The sequence below is a fragment of the Gnatocerus cornutus genome, chromosome 1, assembly GCF_029298725.1.
Source record: "Gnatocerus cornutus isolate USDA-ARS CGAHR chromosome 1, icGnaCorn1.1, whole genome shotgun sequence".
Classification (NCBI taxonomy): domain Eukaryota; kingdom Metazoa; phylum Arthropoda; class Insecta; order Coleoptera; family Tenebrionidae; genus Gnatocerus; species Gnatocerus cornutus.
This window is the reverse complement of record NC_142233.1, coordinates 16,613,049-16,626,536: the sequence shown is the minus strand read 5'-3', so window position 1 is coordinate 16,626,536 and position 13,488 is coordinate 16,613,049. Positions and strand designations below refer to the sequence as shown.

At 38.4% G+C, this 13,488-nt stretch overlaps 3 protein-coding genes across 3 annotated transcripts; 1 reads left to right on the top strand and 2 right to left on the bottom strand.

Annotated features, from left to right (window-relative positions):
* Window positions 1-70: 70 nt before the first annotated feature.
* qvr (glycosylphosphatidylinositol-anchored protein quiver) lies at window positions 71-7,533 on the bottom strand. Its single transcript, XM_088035075.1, has 4 exons — window positions 7,251-7,533; window positions 6,823-6,870; window positions 3,982-4,128; window positions 71-3,935 (listed from the first exon to the last, which is right to left on the bottom strand). Exons 1-4 carry the CDS (start codon window positions 7,276-7,278, stop codon window positions 3,730-3,732), a joined length of 429 nt encoding a protein of 142 aa, XP_087891201.1. The 5' UTR covers window positions 7,279-7,533; the 3' UTR covers window positions 71-3,729.
* Window positions 7,534-10,780: 3,247 nt separating this feature from the next.
* Window positions 10,781-12,562, top strand: LOC148180571 (uncharacterized). The gene is made up of 3 exons (XM_088037594.1): window positions 10,781-10,945; window positions 10,995-11,137; window positions 11,183-12,562. The coding sequence occupies exons 1-3, from the start codon at window positions 10,865-10,867 to the stop codon at window positions 12,495-12,497; spliced, it is 1,539 nt and encodes a 512-aa protein (XP_087893720.1). The 5' UTR covers window positions 10,781-10,864; the 3' UTR covers window positions 12,498-12,562.
* A 347-nt stretch (window positions 12,563-12,909) lies between these two features.
* Window positions 12,910-13,396, bottom strand: Tim8 (translocase of inner membrane 8). The gene is made up of 2 exons (XM_088050242.1): window positions 13,174-13,396; window positions 12,910-13,128 (listed from the first exon to the last, which is right to left on the bottom strand). The coding sequence occupies exons 1-2, from the start codon at window positions 13,276-13,278 to the stop codon at window positions 12,958-12,960; spliced, it is 276 nt and encodes a 91-aa protein (XP_087906368.1). The 5' UTR covers window positions 13,279-13,396; the 3' UTR covers window positions 12,910-12,957.
* Between the last annotated feature and the right edge of the window lie 92 nt (window positions 13,397-13,488).

Genomic DNA, 13,488 nt, shown 5'->3' with positions numbered 1-13,488 from the left:
CGCAGCTTTGGAACTTTGGAAATCAGTGGCGAGAGGTCGCGCCGGTCCCTCGAAGGAAACGCAAGGAAAACACAGTCTAATTAAATATTTATTTTGATATGTTAAAACTACAATAACAACGAGAGTATTTACATTGAATTGGAGAGCGTCGGCAGCGTCGCGACGGCACATTGCGCGATTCCGCATCGGGCACTGCGTCGTCGGCGCGACGCCGCCGACGGCGTACATGACGTAAATATCGTAAAATGGCCTATCATAAATCTTCTGTGAGGTGGAGTGTTGTTTGAAGCCGAAAGCTTTCCTCCTTTTTGAAAAGTGAGTTTGTTGTGGACGCCGATTCCCACACTAACTCATCCACAACAAACAACGAAAAGCCTTTCAACTGCCTCATGCCACAATTTGCTTCTAGTCTCGAAATTGTGCAAATCGTGCAATCATGCTTCTATCTTCTAATGTTAAGTTCTACTTAAATTAGGAGATGCAGTGTGGACTTAATAATAATTAACAACTTAAACACTATTGAGCGTCGTTTAACAGTAACAGAGCCGCGAAAAGGAACGCGATTTTCCCCCTGCGACGTCTCGGACGTACAAAATGCATCTTCAGAGTTTAACGTTTCTGCATCTGTCATCCTAATGTCAATGTCGAAGCGCCGGAGATAAAAGTGCTCCGAAAATAACATCAAAGGTGGCTTTTTATAAACAACTTAACGATTCTAGGCGGCCTTGGAGTTTTTATTAGGTTGGTAACGAGTATCGCAGCTGACAGATACTTAACCTCAATAAAGAGCCTACTCATGTTTCTTAAGTAGCTACCGATGCGATACAGTTACGTGCCAGAAGTCTGGGTCTTCCCATTTTCAAATTTTTTCTTGTCTATTGACGAGTGTTTTTTTATTACAGTCGCGACTAAAAATGTCGGTCGTTTGGAGAATAAATAACCCAGAAATATCAGTTTGACAACTACATTTTTTCTGTAGGTTGGCAACAGATTTCGAATTTTATGTTCATTCAACATCCGCATGACATTCATAAAACGTACGTCTTGGTTTAACCCTTCACTGCATTTTAAAAATGAATCGTCCCAGTTTTTACATAAATGACGGATATTTTTCAATTTAATTATTACGGGATATAAAAAAAGCGAAAATTTCCAATAAAAAGCTGTCTTCCATTTAGACAGTTGCGAGCAAAAAATCTGGGACATTCCAAAGTAAATAAACCAAATTTTATATCATTATCAGTCGATATAAATAAATAAGTGCGCTTTAGATGCATATTTCCTCTATTTTTTGCTCGCAACTTTAATTTTATTTTTTTTTGATTATTAGAAATATTTACCAAATAATTTGTATTTTTTTTTTAATGATTTCTGACATTTGATTGGAGGAAAAACGGTCACATGTCACTTTAACATAATTAGAAAGAAATATTTGCATTTTTTTAAGGGTTTTTATATCTGTACAGTTGCGAACAAAAACTTTTGTAAATTCCAAACATAAACTTAATTAGCTTTCGGTGCGTATCTCCAATACTTTTTGCTCGCAACTGTAAGTTTTTTATTTTAGAGACATTATGGCTGGTTTACACAATAATTGAATTGAAATTAAGTTAATCTAGCAACTAAGTTGACGTTTATTAGCATTTGATGGCGGAAAAACGGTCACGTGTCACTTTAACACGATTTTTAGTGTTTCGTCAAAAATTAAAGATTTCATTTTTTTTCTGTAAAACTGGACTTTGTTAATGTTAATGCTAAATTCTGAGAAGAAAATTTCTCATTTTTTTTAACTAGTTTTGGATGTGTACAGTTGCGTTCAAAAAAATTTGGACATTCCAAACTTCATAAACTTTAGATACGCGTGTTTAATATTTTTTGCTCGCAACTGTAAGATTTTTTACACAACAATTATTTAAAATTAAATTAATTTCGCAAACGCAAATTTGACAATTGCTGAAATTTGATTGGGCGAAAAAAGGCCACGTGTTATTTTAACATGAATTTCAGAGTTTAATGGAAATTCAAGAATTCATTTAGTTTCTGTAAACTGGGCTTTAGAGCAAGTCAAATTCTCAAAGGAAAAATTCCCATTTAGTGCATTTAGATCTGTACAGTTGCGAGCAAAAAAAATATTAACTTTAGAAATGCGTACCTAATATTTTTTGCTCGCAACTGTAAAGATTTTTAATTTTAGAAACATTAAGGCCAGTTTACACATTAGTTGAATTGAAGTTAAATAAATCTAGCAACCAATTTGACGATTGCTAACATTTGATTGGCGAAAAGACGGTCACGTGCCAATTTAACATGATTTTAAGTGTACAATCGAAATTAAAGATTTCATTTAGTTTATGTAAACTGGACATTAGAATATGTATTTCAAATTCCCATTTTTTAAAGTGCAGTTTGATTTGTACAGTTACGACCAAAAAATTTTGGACATTCCAAAGTAGACTGACTCAATAAAATCGCGTACACTTTAAATTTCAAGTAGCAGCATTTTGATGATTTTTTGACTGGGTAACTCTGGGTTTTCGAGAATTAGGTTATGTCAAACTGACAAAACGTACTGTCACTATATTTTTGCCATTTTGATTAATTTTCGAATCTGTCAATGTTAAGATGAAGGCTAACCTAATCTAGCAAAATAGCTTTAGATGTGTGTGTCCAATATTTTTTGCCCGCAACTGTTTTTTTTTTATTTTAGGAACTTTCGAAGTATGCAAAATTCTGAAATTTGATTTATAATTGACTTCGTGTTCATATTTGCGGTAAGTAATTAATTTTAGGGAATTTTTAGGGCGTCAAGTAGTTTGTTATTATTCATTTGTTTTCCCCCAAAACGTCACACACTCAGAGCTGCCAACCCAGTCGTAATTTGCAAACTCCCAAACTTTTCCCCTAGAATTTTGACACTTTTAAATCCATTGCCAACCTAAAAAATCCGTCACTTGGTGCAAGAGTACCAACCCTACGCAATAAAGTTACTGTTGGCTCTGGTCGTAAGGCAATGGGAAACTCGGTTCCTTTTCAAAGTGGCCAAATAAATATACCAGGTGTTCCAAAACTTTATAGAGACAGATGTAAATGAGCCACCCTGTATCTATACAATGTCGGAGCACGGTGTACATGATATGAGGCGAACTATTTGACGTCAGAAAATACATGATATGCCTAATATTTAAGAAACCACTCGCTTGAATGAGAGACAAATTGACCTTAAAAACCGTTCTCTAATAGAGTTGCGGCTAAATCACGTGTAGTCGTAGCTTTACTGTCGCAAATTTCAATGAATACTGTCAAAAGTGACAGTTCTTAAAGGGTGCTTCACACGAATGACTTAGCCGCAACTGTAGTAGTAAATGGGGAAACAGAGAAGGGAGTTTAAGTATTTCTACCGAAGATATAAAATACGTACCTCAGTAATACTGTTAGCACAATACAAAACCGTCAGAAGTTAGCACTTTTTGAAAACCATGCGTGCACAAATTCCCTGCCACTTCAGCGTGACTACTGCCAAACGAAACTAAAAGCATGCAGTCGCTGCTTCTGGAAGTCCTTATTGTCAACCATTAAAAAAATAAAATTCGTCATTTCACCAATGGATGGAAGTAGCGGTAGAATCGTGGCGGTCTTAAGACTACTTTCTAGCAACTACTAGCCCACAATGCCTCAACCGTTCGAAGCAACGTCAGCGCGGTGTCGTGTTAATGCAAGAACTCTCACTGTCTACCTATACATGCACAGGCGGAGGAGCAGATAAGCTACGACTACGAGTGTAAAAGAAACTTGGGGGCCTCTAGCTCCGTTACACATGTCCTCCTCACAGAAGCACATGTGGCCAGTTCCGGTACTTTCCATCATGCACACGTGGTCCACCATGAAGAGGTTGATCTGCAGCTGGGAAGTACACGTGCGCCGCACCACCTCGTAAGCTGCAAACTCCACAATAGATGGCGACACCGTCCACGTATCACTTACGCGACTTGGAATTCCTGACCATTTTCACGCAGCACCCGTTGCAGGTCATGAGGGGCGGCTGGTCGCGGGGGAGGGCAGTGTAGTTGAAGGGGTCCTTGCATCGCAGGTCCGACCAACTGTCACATTCGTAGCAGTAGATTTGCCGGGCTAAAAACGACTTTATCAGCGACGGCTATTAATACCGGGCCGCAGATAAAATATCACCAGGAAGCGATGGAAGCATTTCATTCGTTACGTGTAATAAATAGCGGCGCCCACGAGTTCCTGAAAAGTTGCAAAATGTTTTCCACGGGAAAAGGCGGTTTGTTTACGCGTTTGGAGCGGCTGTTTACACTGCGGGGAAAAATATTTGGACGGCTGGGACAGTTAGGACTGGATTTTTACTTGTTGGTAGCACTGGGTTCTCTTAAACTGTCAAATTACTCGAAGATGCTAAAGGTCGTGTGAACGTATGTCGGCTTTTTGCTCGAAAACTGACAAATCTCTCGAATTTTCAGGTTTTGTTCGACGAGACTGCAGCGATGGTGTTAGTTACGACGTGAATTTTTTACCAAAGCCAACTGCGACAAGAAACTTATTTGGTTCACGATTTTATGAAAACTCAAGAAAAAACCGGAAATCAAAATAAGAATAAAAAAATTGAACGAAATTGACACATCTGAAGAATTTAGAGCATTTACTATAAAAATTTGATGAATTTGGGAGATTAACCATGCATTTTGATCGTATGTCGGCTTCTTGGTCGAAAACTGTCAAATATGTCGAACTGCAGCAATAGTGTTCGTTGCGACATGACCTTTTTTGCAAAGCCAACTGCGACAAGAAATTTATTGGATACACGATATTACGAAGAGTAAAGAATGAACAAAAAGAAAAAAAACAAAAATACAAAAAATTATATAAAAAATCAACAAAATTTAATAAATTTCCATTCTAAACCGGTCATGCGTTTTGAACGTATGTCGATTCTTTGTTCAAAAACTGTTAAATCTTACGAATTTTTAGTTTTTATACGTCAAAAGTGCTGCGATGGTGTTAGTTACGACATGAACATTTTTCGCAAAGCCAACTGCGCCTAGAAATTTATTGAAAAAAAAGGAAAAATAGGAAAAGAGCATTTACTATAAAAATTTGATAAATTTGGGAAATCATTAAATTTTCATTCTAAGAGGGCCATGCGTTCTAAACGTTTGTCGGCTTCTTGCTCTAAAAGTGTCGAATTTTCAATTTTTACACGATAAAACTGCAGTGATGGTGTTAGTTACGACATGAACTTTTTTGCAAAGCCAACCGCGACAAGAAATTTATTGTATACACAATATTACGAAAACTAAACAAAGAATTCGAAGAGAAAATCGAAATAACAAAAGAAGAATAAAAAAAAAGACGAAATTGTCACATCTGAAGAATTTGAAACATTTTTTCTATTAAAACGTCGATAAATTTGATAATAAATCATTACAAATTTACATTCTAAGCAGGCCATGCGTTTTAAACCTATGTCGGTTTCTTGCTCGAAAACTCAAATATGTGAAATTTTCAGTTTTCATTCGACAAAAGTGCTGCGATGGTGTTAGTTACGACATGAACTTTTTTTCTAAAGCCAACTGCTAAGGAAATTTATTAAGCCAAAAAAAACTAGGAAGAAACAAACGATAATACAAGAAGAAGAAGAAGAAGAAGAAATAAAAAATCAACAAAATTCTGAAGGACTTGAAGCATTTACTATAAAAATTTGATTAATTTGGGAGATTATTAAATTTCCATTCTAAACAGGCCATGCATTTTAAACGTATGTCGGCTTCTTGCTCGAAACTGTCAAATCTCTCGAATTTTCAGTTTTCATTCGACAAAACTGTCGCGGTGGTGTTAGTTACGACATGATCTTTTTGCCGACTGCGACAAGAAATTTAGTGAGAAAAAGGAAAAAATAAGAAAAATCGAAAACATAAAAAAATTAAACGAAATTGACACATCTAAAGGATTTGGAACATTTACTATAAAGGTCATTAAATTTCCACTATAAGTAGACCATGCGTTTTGAACGTATGGCGACTTCTTGCTCGAAAACTATCAAATCTCTCGAATTTTTAGTTTTCATTCGACAAAACTGCTGCGATGGTGTTAGTTACGACATGCACTTTTTCGCAATGCCAACTGCGGCTAGAAATTTATTGGAGACACGATATTATGAAAACTAAAGAAAGAATAAGAAACAAAAACGAAAGTACGAAAATGGAATAAAAAAATAAGTAAATTAAAACAAATGAAAGATTTGGTGCTTTTACTATAAAAAAATTGATAAATTTGAGAGATCATTCATTTCTATTCTGAGCAGGCCATGCATTTTGAACGTACGTCGGCTTTTTGCTCAAAAACGTCAAATCTCTCGTACTTTCATACGCCAAAACTGCTGCGATGGTGCAAGTTACGACACGAACTTTTTTCGCAAAGCCAACTGCGACAAGAAATTTATGCAGAAAAAAGGAAAAAAATGGTAAGAAAAGTCGAAAATACAAAAATGAATTAAAAAATTGAACAAATTTAACACAAATGAAGGAGCATTTACTACAAAACATTTGATAAATTTGAGAGAGTATTAAATTTTCATTCTGAGTAGGCCATGCGTATGTCGCTTCTTGATCGAAACCTGTCAAATCCCTCGAATTGTTGCCACGGTGATTTTGTTTGTCAAAGCCAACCGCGAGAAAGAAAACGTGTTGCAACTTCGATCAGAATCCCGTGAAAATCGTTAATCCTCACACAATCTTGATTTCAGGAGTTGAAAATTCCGCGATTGTGTGACAATTAGGAATAAAAACAATAACAAGACAAACTTACTTTGACATTCTGCATTAATAACTGTTGTTATTGCTAGCAATATTATCACTGAAAACATAAACAACATTATTAAAGTGTTAAAACAAGACATGGAGTGAGCGTCGTTTTGAACCCCACAAACTTCTTTATCCAGCTGGCCGTGGTGGCAACGTCACTTGCCGGTCGTGCGTGGAAGCATCAAAGACGTACGTTCACGGGGTAGCAGCCAACTGGACAAAGAATTATTTATGACCGAATAAAACGCAACGGCGTCTGGCACGGGAATTTTACTAGTTTTATCGGCCGGTTAATAACACCACATCTAAGATTTTACTCACGGGCACACGACCACTGACAGTTCGTAAAATTAACGAAAATAACTGCAATGATAACGGAAAGAATTATTAACGCACGGAAATCTCCACTGGCGCCACCAAACCCAACATTACCTAAAATCGGCACGACTCTCAACATCATGTTCTTCACTGTTTATACTCTCACTCACTATTTATCATAATTTCTGGACGCTATTTCGCCTCAAACGTATCCGTCTCGTGCTCATTTTCACTGTTGCAGTACATTCGTGCTAGCGGCGCTTCTCTTATTGATCAATTCAACGTCTCTCTCTCTTCGCGTCTCTTTCGTTGCGATTTTATGGGCGTTGCACAACAAAAATAAACCGATTATTTCGGATGTGGAAGTCAAAGTGGATTTTCAAGGAGTCTCTTTCATCACGGGGGAGAAAATCGCGGTTTTGAAAATAGGAGCGTGCGCAGTGAGCTGCGGATGCGGAGTTTTGCGGTTATTACGGGTCTGGTCGGGATATTTCAAGCGGTGCGGTGTGGGAGATTTACGAGGCTGTAAAATATTATTTGTTTATTTATTAAAAGATGCTGGGGGGATGATCGGCGGTGTCGCCATCTAGAGGTGGATTGCGAAAAACTGCACGTGAGCGCCATCTACACCTTACTTGTGGTACTAAACACACCTATTTAGGTTGCAACTTGCAATATTTTCATCGTGTGCGGTTGGTTTAGGTTACAAATGTCCACTTTGACAGGTTTTTGGCTATTCAAGGACATTTGTCAATTTTGACGTGAGATGAACACCATCGTGACAGGTTTGACGTTTGGAGACAGGATTTCGAACGAGAAGACGACGTACGTTCGAAATCCATGTGACGATGCTTAAAACCTGAAAATGGTACATTAAAACCTTGAAATTGCAACCTGAACGCCTCGCCGAACCTAAAAACTTCAACAGCCTCCTTATTTAAGTCGATTTAGGATGCAAACGTCCACTTTGACAGTTATTTTATTACTCAAAGTTGGCACTATTGTCCCCCAGAATTTGACATTTGCCAATTTTGACATGAAATTTGGTGTAAATCAAGACGAAATTAATTAGTGCGAGGCCTTAAAGACGCTCCAAGTGAAGTGAAATTAACATCAAATGCGACAGTTGTCAAAAAACGGTAAAAAACAAATTGAATTTCGACACATTACACTGTCAGAACTTTCGCGATCGTCATTTGTTCTTCAAAACTCAGTTTACACAACACCACCATTGCGACATTTGCAACAGAACGAATTACACGACAAAAATTTTGAAATTTGTGACCTTGGGTGGACATTTGCAACCTAAATTAACTCTACAGTCGGATGCAAATGTTCAATTTGTCAGTTATTTTGTTATCCAAGGTTGGAATCTTGACGAAAGACCTTTGGGAACTTTACGATAACAATGTTAGCACCATTGTTTCCCTAGAATTTGACATGAGATGAAGTTTCATGTCGTGACTAACACCATCGCGACAGGTTTGACGATTCGAGACTAAACTGACAGGTTTTCGAGTAAGAAGCGACGTACGTTTGAAATCCATGCTTACAATCTGAAAATTGGACATTAAAACCTTGAAATTTATGAATTTGAAACCAAGAAGCCAAGACCCGTGCAACTTGAAAGCCTCGCCAAACCTAAAAACTGCAACAGCCTCCTTGTTCAAGTCATTTTTTTATGCAAAAAGTCTCCACAGTCAATTTAGGCTGCAAAATTACACTTTGAGAGTTAATTTGTGATTCAAGGTTGGCATTATTGTCCCCCCAGAATTAAACATTGTCAATTTTGACATGAAATTTGGTGTGTATCAAAATCAAATCAAAAAGTGAAGTGAAATTCCTCTCAGATGCGATAAAGCCCAATTCACATACCACGACCATTGCAACTTTTGCAACTGAGCCGAATTACACTATGAAAATCTTAAACTTTATGACCTTGGGAAATATTTGCAGCCTAAATTTCATGTCGTAACTAACACCATCGCGACAGGTTTGACGTTTCGAGACTAAATTGACTGGTTTTCGAGCAAGAAGCGACGTACGTTCGAAATCCATGCTTAAAACCTGAAAATTGGACATTAAAACCATGAAATTTAGGAATCTGAACCCAAAAAGCCAAGACCCTTGCAACCTGAAAGCCTCGCCAAACTTAAAAACTCCAGCAGCCTCCTTTTTAACTGGATTTAGGTTGCCAACGTCCGCTTGACAGTTATTTTGGTATTCAAGGTTGGCGTCCCCCCTAGAAATTGACATTTACCAATTTTGACATGAAAATTAGTGTGAATCAAGACGTAATTAATTAGTGGATGGCCTTAAAGATGCTTCGAATGAAGTGAAATTAGCCTCAGATGCGACTACTGTCAAAAACGGTAAAAAACAAATTGAATTTCGACACATTGCATTGACAGAACTCTCACGATCGTCGTTTGTACCCCAAAACTCAATTCACACAACATTGCCATTGCAACATTTGCAACAGAACGAATTACACGATGGAAGTTTTTAAATTTGTGACCTTAGGTGGACATTTGCAACTTAAATTAACTGTAGAGTCGGGTTGCAAATGTTCACTTTGCTAGTTATTTTGTTATTCAAGGAGTCTTGATGAAATAACTTTGGGAACTTTAAGATGACGAGGTTGGCATTATTGTATCCTTAAAATTAGACATTTGTCTATTTTGACATAAAATTTGGTGTATATCAAGACGTAATTAATTAGTGTTTCAAGTGAAGTCAAATTCCCCTTGGATGCGATAAAGCCTAATTCACATAGCACCACCATTGCAAAATTTGCAACCGGACCGAATTACACGATGAAAATCTTAAACTTTGTGACTTTAGGTGACCATTTGCCGTTGCAAACGCGCGAAATTGAAATAATTTCCTTGGATAAATAAAAAAAATAGTTAATAACTTATTAATTTATAAAAATGACAATATATGATAGTTATATTGACTATGAAAACAAAGCGGCAAAGTAGTGCACGACAGGAATTCCAGAGCCACCCTTGATGCTAGAAACATTTATAAACACCTTGTATTGAAAGACGTCGTTGTCTAGTTTTTTATTATATGAGGTCGTAGAAAAATGACATTTAGAATAAATAAAAAATGAATTAGTGTCGAGACTTATGGTTTTTTCCTTATGATGGAAGGTCGTAGGAAAAATACTGTACATAACTCGTCGGAAAGTGTCTATTTTGCACTCGTGGGCTGACGCCTCGTGCATCTACATTCACACTCGTGCGAATATGGTCGCTTTCCGCACTTGTTATGTAAATATCTATTTTTAAAAAGTATCAATTATTCGGTGCTTTTCCCCTACTTTACAAACGTTTACTTATCTATAAATATAAATCGAAATTAGACATTTTCGAACATAATTCTCAGATTTTGTAAGCGCACTTTCAAACATTTGAAAAACTGAGAATCAGTGGCACCAACCTTGGTCTTGTCGAAATTTTTCATGAGCGTAGAAGTTCTAGGGTCACACATTTTATAATTTCTTGCGCTGCGTTGATACAACGCACCCAAAGCATATAATTATTTAATTTCGATCGTATTTTGTCACTTAAAATACTCCAATCCAATATTAAAAAGCCACGTTTTAAACAAAAAATCTGTTTTCCGCACGATACGCCACTGATTCACTTTGTTTGCCTTGGCAACACTGACTGTCAACTTTTTCGTAACATTTCAAAACAGTTTTGTGCAGTTACAAGAAGATGTCGGCGTCCGACTCGGACACGTACGATTATGAAATGTACGGAATTGAATTCTACGAGGAGCTAGAAGGGCCCCCTTTAGTAAAATTCGGGTGAAGATATAACCTCACTTCCTACCTGTTTTTCGTAGATTAAGACCAAGCACCGGTTACTGGCAGCGGTGGTGCAGAACGAAGTTGGAGTTTTGCAGGATCTCCTGGTTTCCCCCAAACAGTACAACGTGACGGACAAATGGGGGTTCAATCTGTTACAAATCGCGGTTTTACGAGACAAGTGAGTGTTTACACCCCCTCTGACTCTACTTAAGGGCGATTTTAGCGTGGAAGTCTTCGATTATTTGATGTCGCTCCCTGACTACCCCCTGGAGTTTGAAAATGAAGGAAAAACAGCACTGGAATTTTCCCTCAGTGGCTTCGTCAGTAATGATATTTGGATGCAGGAGCACTTTTCGTACGAACTCGTTAAAAGGGGGGCTTGCATTGATAAAGTTTTGTTTGAAGGGAACACCCCCTTACACTGCGCCCTTGAACGATCCTACTGCAAGACCGCGGAACTCCTCATAGAAAAAGGGGTTGATCTTAACACCACCAACGACGAAGGCAACTCGCCCTTGGACATGGCTCTCTTTGACTCCGTGGAACTCATCCCCATGTTACTAATGCTAGGGGCGGAGCCCTCAACCTCCCACTTCGAAGTCCTGGTTTTCATGCGCAGCTCGCAAATCGTCCGCGAGACGCTTTTTTGGTACCTTTTCGACGAGTTCTCGCGGCCGGAACTCCGTCTTGACGTCATTCTTAAGCTTGCAGAGACTCACTCGCGACTTTTCTACGATTTGATCGAGCTAGCGGTGAGACCCAACGTCGACACAGTCAACGCGCTTGAAGTCTTCACGAGTTTGTGTAAAATCGCCACGAAAGAACTCCAAGTCGTGATGGAGAAGTTTGGGGGCTATTTGAAGGAAATCTTCTCGAATTTGAGCTGTTGCGAACCGGTGTGGCTGGGGGTGGTGGTGCCGCTGAGCAACTTGGATTTGATCCGGGAGAGTTTGGCCGGGGCGAGTTTCATCAGTTTTGTCAGCAATCTCGTCAGTACTAAAATCTGCAACTACTTGTGTATGATGGAGTCGCCGGAGCAGTTTTTGACGGAGCAGTTCTGCTTCTTGTTGAGTTGCAACATGAAAGTCACTGACTACGATTTGGCGTTGATTTACAAGCACTACGGCTACTGCGAGTTGTTTAAAATACTCTTACACATGGAGATAGAGCCGTGTGATCGCAACACCCAGTTGAGTTTCATGCCCGTTTTGATCTTTGATATTAACACGAGTCTAAGGACGTTTCTGGAAGACCCATTAAAGTACTCCGAGGAGAGCGTGGACGAGTTGGTGCGACACTTTGCCCATCAGGATCTCAAGAAACTTCATTGTGAACGAGCCGAGCAAAACTTGGTCCAAAAACGAGACGATCTACCGGAAATTCCTCTGTTGTTGGAGCTGGCGAGGGACGTTTTTCGGAAGCAGTTTGTTAAGACGTTCAAGATGAAGACTTCGAGGCAGTTTTATACGTATTTGAATTGTCTTCCCATCAGCGACTTTCATAAAAAGATCGTCTCGTATGAAGTCAGACTGTATTAGATTTAAGCCATGTAAAGATTTATATTGTTATTTTTGTAAATTAAAGAGTTATTAACTATTTTTTATTTATGCGAGGGAATTATTTCAAATTTCGCGCCTTTGCAACAGGAAATAACCACACGATATACTGTTAGTTTAGGTTGCAAATGTCCACGCAAGGTCACAGAGTTTAAAATTTTCATCGTGTGATTTGGTCCGGTTGCAAATGTTGCAATGGTGGTGTTATGTGAATTGGACTTTATCGCATCCAAGGGGAATTTCACTTCACTCTCAAAGTGTAATTTTGCAACCTAAATTGACTGAGATTTTTTGCATAAAAAAAGGAATCCGAGTAACCGACGAATTTGTGAAACGTACGTCGTAGAGTCAACCCCCTAACCTCACTATACCACGTGACGCTCAAAAACCCCACAACTATGAAACAATTTATTAATTCAAACTACAACTACAAACAAAAGTATTAAGCCCCAGCGCTCTTTTGTAGCAACTGGGCAAATCTATTGGTAATTAGCAAAGACACATCGATGAACCTATCAACGCAATTCGTCAAGCAAGTTTCCGTTTTGCTGTCCAACTTGTTTCCCGTTTTTTCGACGCATTTGTCCCAACAAAAGTCGTTGAATTCGTGGATCTAAAACAGAATTTTAATTGGGCGCGAGGGGTCCAGTAAAGTTACCTGTGCATTGAACTGGGCTTTTTGTTTTTCCACCAAAAGAAACTCCTGGAGTTCCTTGTCACCTTTGCTACTCCCAGTACCAAAGGAGTCTCCGAAATCTGTCATTTTGTTGGAATGAGGAACTCTGCACCTTGCCGAAATTCTAACCTCAAAACTACGACAAGTTGACAAGTGACATTTGACACGCGCCAGTGGTCCCAAAACAATTGTGTGACGTCAGAGGCGACCAATGGAATCGTTCGGTCGTGACGTCACAACAGTATTTAAACTAGAATTTATTACAAGGTAGGAGCACATAAAAGAACAGCCAAGAGA